The sequence below is a fragment of the Cervus elaphus genome, chromosome 33, assembly GCF_910594005.1.
Source record: "Cervus elaphus chromosome 33, mCerEla1.1, whole genome shotgun sequence".
NCBI classification, from domain to species: domain Eukaryota; kingdom Metazoa; phylum Chordata; class Mammalia; order Artiodactyla; family Cervidae; genus Cervus; species Cervus elaphus.
Window position 1 is genome coordinate 12,043,678 of NC_057847.1, and position 14,426 is coordinate 12,058,103.

The 14,426-nt window shown below is 36.2% G+C and overlaps 1 protein-coding gene across 3 annotated transcripts in view; it reads right to left on the reverse strand.

Moving 5' to 3' along the window:
* Window positions 1-7,304: 7,304 nt before the first annotated feature.
* Window positions 7,305-14,426, reverse strand: part of GULP1 (GULP PTB domain containing engulfment adaptor 1) — a 313,902-nt gene continuing 306,780 nt past the window's right edge. For all 3 annotated transcript variants that reach the window (XM_043894934.1, XM_043894936.1, XM_043894935.1), the window contains one exon: window positions 7,305-9,264. In XM_043894934.1, coding sequence (XP_043750869.1) covers window positions 9,193-9,264 — 72 coding nt within the window. In that variant the 3' untranslated portion in view covers window positions 7,305-9,192. The remainder of the gene's footprint in view (window positions 9,265-14,426) is intronic.

Genomic DNA, 14,426 nt, shown 5'->3' on the forward strand with positions numbered 1-14,426 from the left:
AGTATGCCAGGAAATTTAGAAAACTCAGCAGTGGCCACAGGACTGGAAAAGGTCAGTTTTCATTCCAATCCCAAAGAAAGGAAATGCCAAAGAATGCTCAAACTACTGCACAATTGGACTTATCTCACACACTAGCAAAGTAATGCTCAAAATTCTCCAAGTCAGTTTTCAACAGTATATGAACCATGAACTTCCAGATGTTCAAACTGGATTTTGAAAAGATGGAGGAACCAGAGATCAACTCGCTGACATCTGCTGGATCATCAAAAAAGCAAGAGAGTTCCAAAAAAAATCTACTTCTACTTTATTGACTATGCCAAAGCCTTTGACTGGTGGATCACAATAAACTGGAAAATTCTTCAAGAGATGGGAATACCAGACCACCTGACCTGCCTCCTGAGAAATCTGTATGCAGATCAACAAGCAAAAGTTACGACTGAGAGAGTCAATTCCTAAGCAGGTTGATAAGAGGTCTGGGGTTCCCGAGGAGGAGAGAGGAGTCTGGGCTTCTCAAGGAGGAGGAAAGGACAAAATCAATCTTTAGAAAAAACTGTTACAGCTGCCTCAGATGGTATTTATGGTAGAGAATATAAGGAGGGAAATAAGAGGCAAAAAAGAACCAGGCAAAAGACTGAAGCCCCAACAATGGCTGTTAGATCTGCTCTGAAACAGCCTGAGGAAAATGTCCAGAGGGACCCAGGTGAAAAGAGAGGGACTTGTTATTACTGTGGTAGGGAGGGGAATCTCAAGCGGGATTGCCCTCAGGCATCTAAGCCACCCCTGGCTCCAGGTCCTGTCTTCAAAAGACCATACTGGAAAAGAGACTGCCCTCTGAGATGTAGGTCCCAGCAGTCGGACTCTCAAGACAATCTGGCCTGAAAGTGCCTGGGGGTCCCCACACAAGCTCCTGTCCTAATTACACCTGAGAAACCGGGTGTATTAATAACTGTGGAGGGCCAATCAGTCTATTTCTTTTTGGACAACTTTCTGCTCACTAATGCCCGTGGTCTGCTTTCCTCCCAATCCACTGCCATAATGGGGCTGCCTGGACAAGCCAAATATTTTTCAATCATTGATTTGAAGGATGCTTTCTAGAGTTAAACCTATATTAGATCATCCTCTACCTATGACTTTAAGACAATTGAAAGGATTCTTGGGCATTACAGGCTACTGCCACATTTGGATTCCAGGTTATGGGGAACTTGCTTGGCCTTTATATAAACTTATAACTGATGCCCACTCTCACCACTACTATGCAACAAAGTTTTGGAAGTTTTGGCCAGAGCAGTCAGAGCAGAAAAAGAAATAAAAGGAGTCCAGATTGGAAAAGAAGAAGTAAAACTCTCACTGTTTGCAGATGACATGATCCTCTACATAGAAAACCCTAAAGAAAAAAAAAAAAGAAAGAAAACCCTAAAGATTCCACCAGAAAATTACTAGAACTAATTAATGAATACAGTAAAGCTTCAGGATATAAAATTAACACACATAAATCCCTTGCATTCCTATACATGAACAATGAGAAAACAGAAAGAGAAATTAAGGAAACAATTCCATTCACCATTGCAACAGAAAGAATAAAATACTCAGGAATAGATCTACCTAAAGAAACAAAAGACCTATATGTAGAAAACTATAAAACACTGATGAAAGAAATCAAACATGACACAAATAGAGGGAGAAATATACCATGTTCATAGATTGGAAGAATCAATATAGTGAAAATGAGTATACTACCCAAAGCAATCTATAGAGTCAATGCAATCCTTATCAAGCCACCAAGGGTATTTTTCAGAGAATTAGAATAATTTCACAATTTGTATGGAATTACAAAAAACCTTGAATAGTCTCAAAAGCAATCTTGAGAAAGAAGAATGGAACTGGATGAATCAACCTACCTGACTTCAGGCTATACTACATAGCAACAGTCATCAAGACAGTATGGTACTGGCACAAAGACAGAAATATAGATCAATGGAACAGAATTGAAAGCCCAGAGATAAATCCATGTACCTATGGACACCTTATCTTTGACAAAGGAGACAAGAATATACAATGGAGAAAAGACAATCTCTTTAACAAGTGGTGCTGGGAAAACTGGTCAACCGCTTGTAAAAGAATGAAACTAGAATACTTTCTAACACCATACACAAAAATAAACTCAGAATGGATCAGAGATCTAAATGTAAGACCAGAAACCATAAAACTCCTAGAGGAAAACATAGGCAAAACACTCTCCGACATAAATCACAGCAGGATACTCTATAACTCACCTCCCAGAGTAATGGAAATGAAAGCAAAAAGAAACAAACGGGACCTAATTAAACTTAAAAGCTTTTGCACAACAAAGGAAACTATAAGCAAGGTGAAAAGACAGCCTTCAGAATGGGAGAAAATAATAGCAAACGAAGCAACTGACAAAGAATTAATCTCAAGAATAAACAAGCAGCTCCTGCAGCTCAATTCCAGAAAAATAAATGACCCAATTAAAAAATGGGCCAAAGAACTAAACAGACATTTCTCCAAAGAAGACATACAGATGGCTAACAAACACATGAAAAGAAGCTCAACATCACTCATTATCAGAGAAATGCAAATCAAAACCACAATGAGGTACCATCTCACACCGGTCAGTATGGCTGCCATTAAAAAGTCTACAGACAATAAATTCTGGAGAGGGTGTGGAGGAAAAGGAACCCTCTTATACTGTTTTTGGGGATGCAAACTAGTACAGCCACTATGGAGAAGAGTGTGGAGATTCCTTAAAAAACTGGGACTAGAACTGCCATATGACCCAGCAATCCCACTCCTGGGCATACACACCGAGGAAACCAGAATTGAAAGAGACACGTGTACCCCATTGTTCATTGCAGCAATGTTTACAATAGCCAGGACATGGCAGCAACCTAGATGTCCATAGGCAGACAAAGGGATAAGAAAGCTGTGGTACATATACACAATGGAGTATTACTCAAGTTATTAAAAAGAATGCATTTGAATCAGTTCTAATGAGGTGGATAAAACTGGAGCCTGTTATACAGAGTAAAGTAAGTTAGAAAGAAAAACACCAATACAGTATATTAATGCATATATATGGAATTTAGAAAGATGGTAACGATGACCCTATATGCGAGACAGCAAAAGAGACACAGATGTAAATTACAGACTGTTGGACTCTGGGAGAAGGCAAGGGTGGGATGATTTGAGAGGATAGCATTGAAACATGTATATTATATGTGAAATAGATCGCCAGTCCAGGTTTGATGCATGAGACAGGGTGCTTAGGGATGGTGCACTAGGATGACCCTGAGGGATGGGATGGGGAGGGAGGTGGGAGGGGGTTTCAGGATGGGGAACGCATGTACATCCATGGCTGATTAATGTGAATGTATGGCAAAAACCATCACAATACTGTAAAGTAATTAGCCTCCAATTAAAATTAAAAAAAAAAATCTATAAGATCATCAAAAAAATAAAATAAACTTATAACTGAGACTCAGCAGACCCAAAGTCACAAGCTGGTTTGGTCTTTAGTTACTCAAAAGGCTTTTAAGGCTCTTCAAATTGCTCTCTTGCAGGCTCCAACTTTGAGTTTGTCCACAGGATCAGAGTTTGTTTGTTACTGAAAATAGGCTATGGCCACATTGCTTAAGGGTAATTGTTACTATTGTTTTGCTAATGCCTAAAGCTCATAAGTTTACTAATGGGTGAAATTTTACTGTACTGACTTCTTGTGATGTAAGTTCAGAGCAACAGTGCTCCAACTTTAAAGCTGCTCTTGCTGAAAGTGTGCAAAAGCTCTAGGAATAGAATATCACTTACACTGTTTTGGAGACCCCAGTCTTCAGAAAAGGTAGAAAAAAGCTAACGACATTATTAAGAGACATCTGTGTAAGCTAACTCAGGAAACACAAGACAGTTGTTTTAAAGTTTCAGCCATAGCTTTAATGAGGGCTCAAACTGCCCCTAAGAAGAAGGGACTGTCTCTATGACAGACTTTTTTTGTGCACAGATATTGTCATAGCTCCTGAAGCCTTAAAATTAACTATGTGACTCAGCTTTTAGCTTTTCAACAGTCATTACCAGGAGGTTAACTCCTGACCGAACCTTTGAGTCAAACAAACAGCTGTTTGAGCGAGGAACCAAGGTGGGCCTGAGAAACTAGGTGGGCTTGCTTCTGCTGACTCCAGAAATCCTGAGTCTGCCTTTGACCCTTAAGACAACACCTTCCTGTACTGGACTCATTCCTATGCTGCATTCCACACTTGGTCTAATTGCTGGGTCTGCGGAGCACTTCCCTCCTCAGTTGAAGACTTCCCATGGTGGGTTTCTCTGCTTCAGGGAAAGGACTTTCTTCAACTCTGCAAAAATCTTCACCAACAACAATCGTATGTGATGCCTCTTCTTGATCTGATGACATCTAGTAATCCTAAAATGGACTGATATAACCATGACGTGGTCACATTTGACTTTAAATTTTGATTTTAACTTGGTCCAGTGACTATTTTGCCTTACATCTGTAACTGTATAATGGGGTTTGTTTCTAACCGTCTGAAAGCTTTTGTTACAAATGGTTGCTCAAGCTCCTACGAGTGCCACAACCTCCTCCAACTATTTCTTGGGGGCCCTGGATCAGAGACCCTCGATATGAGAGTTAGGAGAATATGTTGCCTTAACAAGTTTGGAACAGTGACCCAATACAGCAGGAAGTAGTTATGGAATGAAAACGACGCCCCTTTCCCTTGGCAACATAATTCTCCTAAAAGAGGGGGGAATGAGAGAGTCAATCCCTAGGTAGGTTGATATGGGGTCTAGTGTCTCCGAGGAGAAGAGAGGGGTCTGGTGTTCTCAAGGAGGAAGAAAGGACAAACGTTTTATTTTTTCCTCTACATTCCTTAGTCTTAGTCACATAAAATGTTTTGTTTTGTTTTTTCTTTAAGCCCGGAACTGCTGCTGCTGCTGCTGCTAAGTCACTTCAGTCGTGTCCGACTCTGTGTGACCCCATAGACAGCAGCCCACCAGGCTCCCCCATTCCTGGGATTCTCCAGGCAAGAACACTGGATTGGGTTGCCATTTCCTTCTCCAATGCATGAAAGTAAAAAGTGAAAGCGAAGCCACTCAGTCATGTCTGACTTGCAGCGACCCCATGGACTGTAGCTACCAGGCTCCTCCATCCATGCGATTTTCCAGGCAAGAGTACTGGAGAGGGGTGCCATTGCCTTTTCCTTGGAACTGATGATTACACAACAAAAACTCAGTTTAAACTGTGTATTAGGGCTTATATAACAACAATGTATCCTGCTTGAGGACAGTTTCTCCTTCCTGAAAATGTTCTGACTAATCCTGATATTTTACAATGTATACTACGGGAGTGGGTCTGGTAGCACCTTTCTATTGCTAAATTCTAATCCTGTTATCCTAAAATGTAAATTGTGGGAGTGGGTCTGGTAAAATTTTCACAAACTTGAGACATTCTTTTGATTTATTGTAATAATTAGTTAAAAAGTATATAACTCCCTTGCTAACAGTGAGGGGGCCACTCTCCATCTGCCTTCTGATATCTATGTTAGAAGCATTCTCTGTCCCTTTTTCACTTCAATAAAACTCTGCTACACCAAAGCTCTTGAGTGATTGAGACTGGTCCCTGGTTCTGAAGCTAAATCTTCAGAGATCACAAATCCGACATCGTTTAGGTGGACTCCGGGAGTTGGTGATGGACAGAGAGGCCTAGCGTGCTGTGGTTCATGGGGTCACAAAGAGTCAGAAAAGACACAGCGACTGAATGAACTGAACTTGAAAGTAAAGAAATAGACCATAAATTATTTTAAGAGGTGATCTCCTCACTAGAGTAAAGGAATACTATTTCAGATGAATTCCAGAGAAATATCTTTTGAGGGACAGAATTTTATAAGTGGGTTACATTCGGACCTTAATAATATAAGGTTAATACATGGAACAAAGGTATGTAACTTAAGTTTGCGTAAAATTTATGAGATGGGTGTTACAGGGAGAAGTTGTTGAGGTATTTGCCTGAGGTTATCTAGGGAAGGAGAAGACAATTAAGGTAGGTGCTTCTTGCATGAGTCACAGGTGGCTGAGGGCATACTAGCCATACCCATATCTACAGTGTGTTAGCTGCCCATTAAGAGTGTAGCTTGGGTGGAGTCTGGGATTTAGTTGTCAAAACTGAGTCCAAGATTCTTCAAGTAATTTAACAGAGGCTGAAACCCAAAATCATGAGTAAATATTGAATTTGGAACTATAGATGGAAACACTGGAATAGAAAAATTATTAACAGCCAGGTTTTTTTCATGGTTATGTTAAGTAACATCAAAAAGAGCAAAAATAGAAGTCAGTATTTAGAAATGCAACAACACAAAATCTATCAGAAATTCTATCTGAAAGTGAAGTCCCATAATGTGACTAAAATTAAAAAAAATCAAATACATAATATAACAAGAAAAGATGAAGAAAACTATTCTCATTGGCGTGTCTTCATAAGTCTCACACTGGATTTCTAACATGATAGACACTGGCCAGTACTAGGAACCCAAATTTAAGCATAACTAAATATTAATATTTGGTTCACACTGTACTTTTTAATACATACAGGTTTTCATTTACTAATTCATATAAATATCTTACTTTTCCTTTAGGACAATAAACTAACTGAAGGCAGGGATCTGGTCATCTTCTGTTTAACAATATCTGCTAGAAACTTACCAAATGTTTTCTTACCCACATAATACATGTTATTCACAGGGAGTAATAAAGGAATTTTATTGAACAGATGGATAAAGTGCTCATTGTTGTGCAAAGGCTGTGTATGTGTCCTGAGTACCATTAAAATACTTAACGTTGTGTTTTAAATAGGTTCAAAACTTTATGACATTCTAATTAGCCACAACTTAAAATTCTATTATCAGGTCCACCTATATTATAAGACTATCAGCCAACATACCCTTTGTATTACTAGGATAAAAGGGCTTTTCATTCTGAAAAGAGATATGTATATAATACAGTTACTATACCAGATGCTTCTGGTAAAAGAAAGCAAACTATGACCTTTCTCACCAGCAAGATGAAATCTCCTGTTTTCACAACAGAATGATGGTTGATCATAAAGCTAGAATGTGTGTGGGCTGTAAGAAATTTCTGCTTCCTTCTTTCTCTTTCTGTCTTTCTTTTGGCACTGATTTACAACCAGTAAAATCTGGCATGAAATTAGCCTCAGAATGTGTCTAAATGAATTAGAGATTATTTAATGAGTTATAATATATACAAATATAAATTATACAACTTAATTTATTTAAAATCATTTATTTTCAGCAAAATCAAACATATCATTGAGTTTACATAGAAATACAATTTGCAACTGGATCTTCATAAAAATGCACTGGTGAAATAAAATGTTCATAATTAATGACCAATTATATATACTATTTAATCATGCCAGTAGCAGGATTGATTACCTTTAAAAATTGGTAAAGTAACTTATTTTAAATGTGCAAAGTACTCTATTGTGTTGCCATTGATAATAAATTGCCACTAAATATATACCTATTACATAAAGCTTTTTAAAGTACAATAAAAATACAAATTCTATCTGTTAAAAAAAAGCCATTGATAGGGCTTCTAAACATCCTCATTATACAAATTCCAAAATACTATATGACAAACAAAATTATAAAGACTCTTCTTTATGAAACATATACTATCCTCTAATTAAGGTACAACTGAACAGATAACAGAAAACAAAGAGGAAGGCTTATATAGACCGTAGAATATTATGAAGATACATACAAATATAATATTGCATAAGCATATTTGATTTCTGTTTCTAGTGAAAATGCACCTTTAGCACATGAAGAAAATTCCCAAGACTAAAAGAAAAGAGAAATTTTTGAGATCTACCTTCTATCTAAGCTCACATTTTCATTAATTTACTTTTCTTATAATGAGATGAACCAAATTATATATCTGACCATAAATTTCTGCTGCATTCCGTATAAATTAGAGTCTGTTACATAACAGGTGAATGTATAGAAAACAATTTTTTTTTTTAAAAGCTAAAGTTCACCAGCCCAAGAGTCAGGTGCAAGAAAGAGTTATTGGTCAGGTTAAAGACTAAACTCATTTCAAAAATGAGGTCCTGACTGTAATGGAGAGGACGTTAAACTTGCTAAATAATATTGATAATTCATAAAGAAAAGGTGCCATAGAGTTTTTAAAGTATCAGAATTAACGGGCTATCACAAAATAAATCTTGGTGAGAAAGTACTTTAATCAGGGGAGAAATATAAGAAGAATAGTCTTATTCAGTGAGAAAAAATTTATTTGGTAAAGCAAATATGGGTAATAGATGCTGCAACTATAGACAGTATATATTCCAAATCATTTTTAGGAAACATCAGATCAAACGACATTTAGATGTTTAGTAATGTAACTTATCTTGATAGAAACTAAATTTTAAGTCCTTTGTGAATAGCAAGCTTTCATTTTTCCACAATCTTTATGTATGAAATAAAATATTTAGAGTATAGCTGATAATAATAACTAACATTATGACCTTGAGCTTAGTAATAACAACTCTAAACACATTTAGTTTAATTATTATTGGGATTTATATTTCTGTTATTTTACCTGTTAAAAATGATATGGTGGTGTTACATTCAGAGTTTACATTTTCCCAATAATATGAACAGCATTTCATACAAAAAATGATATCTGTCTAATGAATGGTAACATGTTTATTGGTTTGAATATAGAACATATTTGGTTTGGCATTGGTATATCTCTTAGGATTCTGAAAGGTATCATTTAGGTATGGCTTTTGGGAAATTAATAATAAACTAGCAGCCTAGAGAATGAACATAAATTTGAAGAAGCTAATTATTCAGAACTCAGACAAAGGCAGATATTTGGATAATGTGTCTCTCAATTATAAATTCTTCTACAAACAAACTGAAAGGAACATAAAAGTATGATTTAATTTACAGTGAGTTCTTAAAGCAAAATGTTACAGATCAACAGTGAATGCAACAGGGAATTTTACTGAAATAATTCTCAAAAAGTTAAGAGACTCAAAAATATATTGGCACATTTATAATACCTGACATAAGTAATAATGACTGATATATATATATGTATACAAAACAATTTTAACAGATTCAGGACGTCTTGTTCTTTGTATCAGCACCTGCTGTCTAAAGGGTCGAGACAAAATACTGTGCCTTCGAGAGTTAGTCCCATTTTGAACCCCTCCTGTAAAACAAAGTAAAATCATTAAAATAGGAAATGTTCATAGAAAAAAAAATCTGTAAATGAAAAAGACTATGAACAAAAGTTGAAATCATGCTTTGGTCAAAAAAGAAATAATTATATGTCAAATGTTGACTTGTCAAATTTGTATCAAGTGCTTTTATATCCATTAACATTTTAAATATTTTAAATATACATGAGGATAGCATCCATTGCTAGCTAGACAGCATATTAAAAAGACATGACCAACCTAGACAGCATATTAAAAAGCAGAGACATTACTTTGCCAACAAAGGTCCATCTAGTCAAAGTTATGGTTTTTCCAGTGGTCATGTATGGATGTGAGAGTTGGAATACAAAGAAAGCTGAGCGCCGAAGAATTGATGCTTTTGAATTGTGGTGTTGGAGAAGACTCTTGAGAGTCCCTTGGACTGTCAGGAGATCCAACCAGTCCATCCTAAAGGAAATCAGTTCTGAATATTCATTGGAAGGACTGATGCTGAAGCTGAAACTCCAATACTTTGACCACCTGATGTGAAGAACTGACTCCTTGGCAAAGACCCTGATGCTGGGCAAGATTGAAGGTGGGAGGAGAAGGGGATAACAGAAGATGAGATGCTTGGATGGCATCACCGACTCGATGGACATGAGTTGAGTAAACTCCAGGTTTGGTGATGGACAGGGAGGCCCAGCGTGGTGCGATTCATGGGGTCGCAAAGAGTCGGACACGACTGAGCGACTGAACTGAGCTGAACTGAACTGAGCAACTGAACTGAACTGAGCATCTATAAGAGACAAGAAAACAGGACTATGTGGAATTAATTTTAAGACTTAAATGTTTCTTTTCAGTAAAGTCTACTTCATGTCATTCTACTGTAGCTTAAAAAGATTCCTTGACTTTAAAGGTCAGTGTTCATTTAAGTATAAGCACAATAGCTAGATCTCAAGTTGATGACAGTTTAATAGCATCCACCTTTCTTTCTTTCTTTAATAGTTTTTACCTTTCTTTCACCTTTCACTGCCCAGAGCCTGGTAAAATAAACTGCATTGCACTAAGGAATTGCAATGCCGTATCCTGTGTAGGGGATCCTACGGTAGCACAGGACTGCAGACCACTTTGCCATGGAAAAAGCTTCCTCTGCAGCTTCCCTGTTGACTCAGTGATAAAGAACCCACCTGCCAATGCAGGAGATGCTGTTTCAATCTCTGCATTGGGAATATTCCCTGTGTTGCAGAGAAGAAGCCAATTCTGACTCCATGTTGGAAACTGTTTCTTTGACTTGCTGTTATTATCATAATCATACTAAATGGCTTGCCTGGAGGACCCTGCCCCTCTGCTTGACAGTAAACTAAAGTGCCTTTGTTTAGCTCATGGAGAAACAGTTTCGTTCCTGCCCACCTGTGAATAAAAGAGATTAACACACCCTTTCTGAAGGCTGGACATTCCCTTGGAGATGTTTTGCAAGACTAAAGACCCTTTCTCTTTACTTCCCACTGCATCTCCCTCTCTATTCTGGCTTTTGATGTTAATTCCTCATTGATTCTTTCTCTCTGATCTATAAAAGAACCTGGCATCCAGACCCCAAGAAGATGGTTATTTTGAGGCGCTAGCCTTCCATGTTCCTGGTCTGCCAGCTCTCTGATTAAAGTCTCTTCCTTGCCTCAACACCTTGTCTCTTGGATTCATTGGCCTACTGTGCGGCGAGCAGAGCAAGCTTGGACTTGGTTAACACCTGGAGAAGGAAATGGCAACCCACTCCAGTATTCTTGCCTGGGAAATACCATAGACAGAAGAGTCTGGCAAGGTACAGTCCATGGAATCTCAAAAGAGTCAGACATGATTCAGTGACTAAACAACTAGTTTTGCAGTTGCTTTTTTGCATTTGCAAATTATTTGAATTCCACTCACTCTAGCATGTGTTAGCATCTTCCCTTGTGGCTCAGATGATAAAGAATCTGCCTGCAATGTGGGAGACTAGGGTTTGATCCCTGAGTGAGGAAGATCCCCTGGAGAAGGAAACAGCAACCCATTCCAGTATTCTTGTCTGGGAAATCCAATGGACAGAGGAGTCTGGTGGGCTACAGTCCATGGAGTTGCAAAGAGTTGGACATGACTGAGAGGCTAACACTTTGTTGTAGCAAGTTTTAAATGCTTCTGGAAGTTAAAATGCCTTAATTTATTAATAGCAAGGACCCAATTGCCATGAAAAAATTTTTTTTCAAAGAGTTTTAGTAAAAATTCAGTGGCAAAGGATTTTGTCCTTCTCTTCTCAAAGCTCTCTTCTTTTCTGTATAAAGTAATTGATAGATGGACCACCTCTGGCCTTACTATCTCTCCCATACTCATCCTAGCCTATAAAATGAAATGTAGACAGCAGTCTATTCCTGAGGAAAAGAAAATCTCTCTCAAAGAGAAGGTTTTGTCCTCTGTTCTGCTTTGTCTTTCGTTTAATTAGATGGCATCTACCTGTGTGCCAGCCAAATACACATTCATTTGCATTTCCTCAAATGAATTTGCGGAATTTGAGTTATCTTCAAATATAATTGGTAACTAATGTACTTTTATTAAAAGTCCAATGCAAACAGTATCATATAGAGGAAGAGAACCATTAGAAAATGCAAGCCACACCTTTTTTGCTATTAGTGTTTAGAGAATGCTGTTCATTATGCCTACAGCAAAAAGTCCACATGGAAATACCATCACTTTAATGATTTTTCAAAACTACTTCTCATTATTTGAAATACAAATTCTATTTAGTTAAGTAAAAGTCAGAGTACTTACCATTTATTTAAAAGCCTATTCTTGTCACAAGCAGAAATATTTTGCCACCTGTATGCATATTTTTTAATCAGCTGCCAAATAGTTATAAAAGTCAATACTTTAAACTGAAGATACTGTAAATAAACTTCTTTTTAAAATATCTTATTTGGATATCTGAGGATCTATGTACTATATCATCTTCTAGAATATTATTAGATAGATAGACAAGTACTGTGGCTATGTATTACCTTTGCAAAGATTTGATATCATTGTTTTTAAAATGTTATCAGTTCATTCTGAAATTAAACCACTATCACTTTAATTACCCTGAAAATACAATTTATCAATGTGCTATTACTATCAGTGAAGTTGCTCAGTCATGTCCGACTCTTTGTGATTCCAGGAACTGTAGCCTACCAGGCTCCTCCATCCATGGAAGTTTCCAGGCAAGAGTACTGGAGTGGGTTGCCATTTCCTTCTCCAGGGGATCTTCCTGATCCAGGGATCGAACCTAGGTCTCCCAAATTGCAGGCAGACGCTTTACCGTCTGAGAAAAGCAGAATAGTAATCAAAGTAAGATAGGAGTTGATCATTATTTCAAGAGCAGCAAAAGGTATTTGTATATTAATTACAAGAACACCTTCAAGTTTTTATAAGGATCCTTTCGGATTCCTTTTAGATTAACTTAATTATCTCTTTTGATTTTGACACATTGTCACATGGCTTCTTAGTTTTCTTTCCTCCTAAAATAAAATTTCCCACACATTTTCTGACCCTTCCTCTCTAGGTCTCATTTAGTAAGTCATGATTTAAAAAAGCTCAGTCCTTCTAAAGTTCCACATCCTCTTGAATTTTAAACCTCTGAGTGAAAATAACACTTATTTAACTTATGTAGGGATGGAATGGAGACTATAATTAATATCACACAAAATAATGATTTCATTATTAATGTATTATTAATAATATAAGTTATATAAAATGTTTTCCCCAATTGTATTTTCTTACTTTGAAATAGAAAAGTATTTCAAGGAAGGAAAAAAACCACTCATATGTAACAATTAATATGTTGAAGTATGTCCTTTGAATCTCCCTTTCTTCTACCTATAAATTTAAACAATAATTTAATAATATAACTATATATTATATATAACATGTATTTGATGTATTACATACATTATATATAAATTTCTGTATTCTATTTTTTTAATCTTAGCAGAACAAATTTCTCTGAGTCCATGTAAAACTAATTTGATGATTTTAGGATGTTTCATTAATTTTAATATGATTCATTTCCTGTATTTTATAATTTTAAATAAGGCTGACTGGATGTTTCTATGCATAGAGATTTTCCATATTCATAGTTATTTTCTCTTCAGGATAGATTGCATTAAAGTTTTTGATACCACATAGAAATATAGGTATTAGCAACAAATTACTGCCCAAGGGATGCTATGAACTGATCTTGACCCAGCAATGATTTAAAGTGCTTGTTTCATTACACTTCATTTGCACTCATATTAGTAAAAAATAAAACGCTTAATTTGCTGAACTAAACTAGCATTTATAGCTGTTAATTTGTATGTTTTCTTTGATTAGATTTAACGTGTCTACAAGTACGTAGCCATTTATGGTCCTTTGTGAGCAACTGCCTTTTTATCTGTTGATTATTTAGTTTCCTTATCATTTGTCTACTTATTTTAGTTATATATACACAATATGGCTATATGTTTTAAAACAAAATTAAAAGAAGCATAGAAGTTTTTCTCCAGGAAACTGCATGTATATATTTTCTTTATAAAATTTTCTTTATAATTCAAAAGTCTGATAAGTATGTAATTGTATTTCAAATATTGTAAACTACCCAAGGTTTCTAAAATTAATCTGAATATTTGTTGTATATTTCAGCTATACACTGATCTTCCAAATTATTAACCAGTTGAATTAACATCACTTGCAAAATTCATTTATCTTTCATTGACTTACCATGGTTCTTTTTTAACATGTTAAATTATTATAATGAATAAGGTACACTTCTGGGATAGCAATAATATTACACTAATTTGTCTGCCAGTGACATGCAATGAGAAGTGTAAATTATGTCAAATCAGATACCCACATAATTGATTTCAAATAAATATCTAATTTTCTAACAATTTATAAAAAATATGGCTTAATAGTTCTGCTTAAATTCTTACATTCATGAGATGTTTCTTCAATTTCCTCTATAAATAAAAGAGTAAAATCCAAAATTTCAGTAAGCTTAACTCAATATAATTTATATGCGTGCATGCTAAGTCGTTTCAGTTGTGCTGACTCTGCGACGCTATGGACTGTAGACTGCTAGGCTCCTCTGTTCATGGGATTCTTCAGGTAAGAATACCACAGAGGTGCCAGGCCCTTCTCT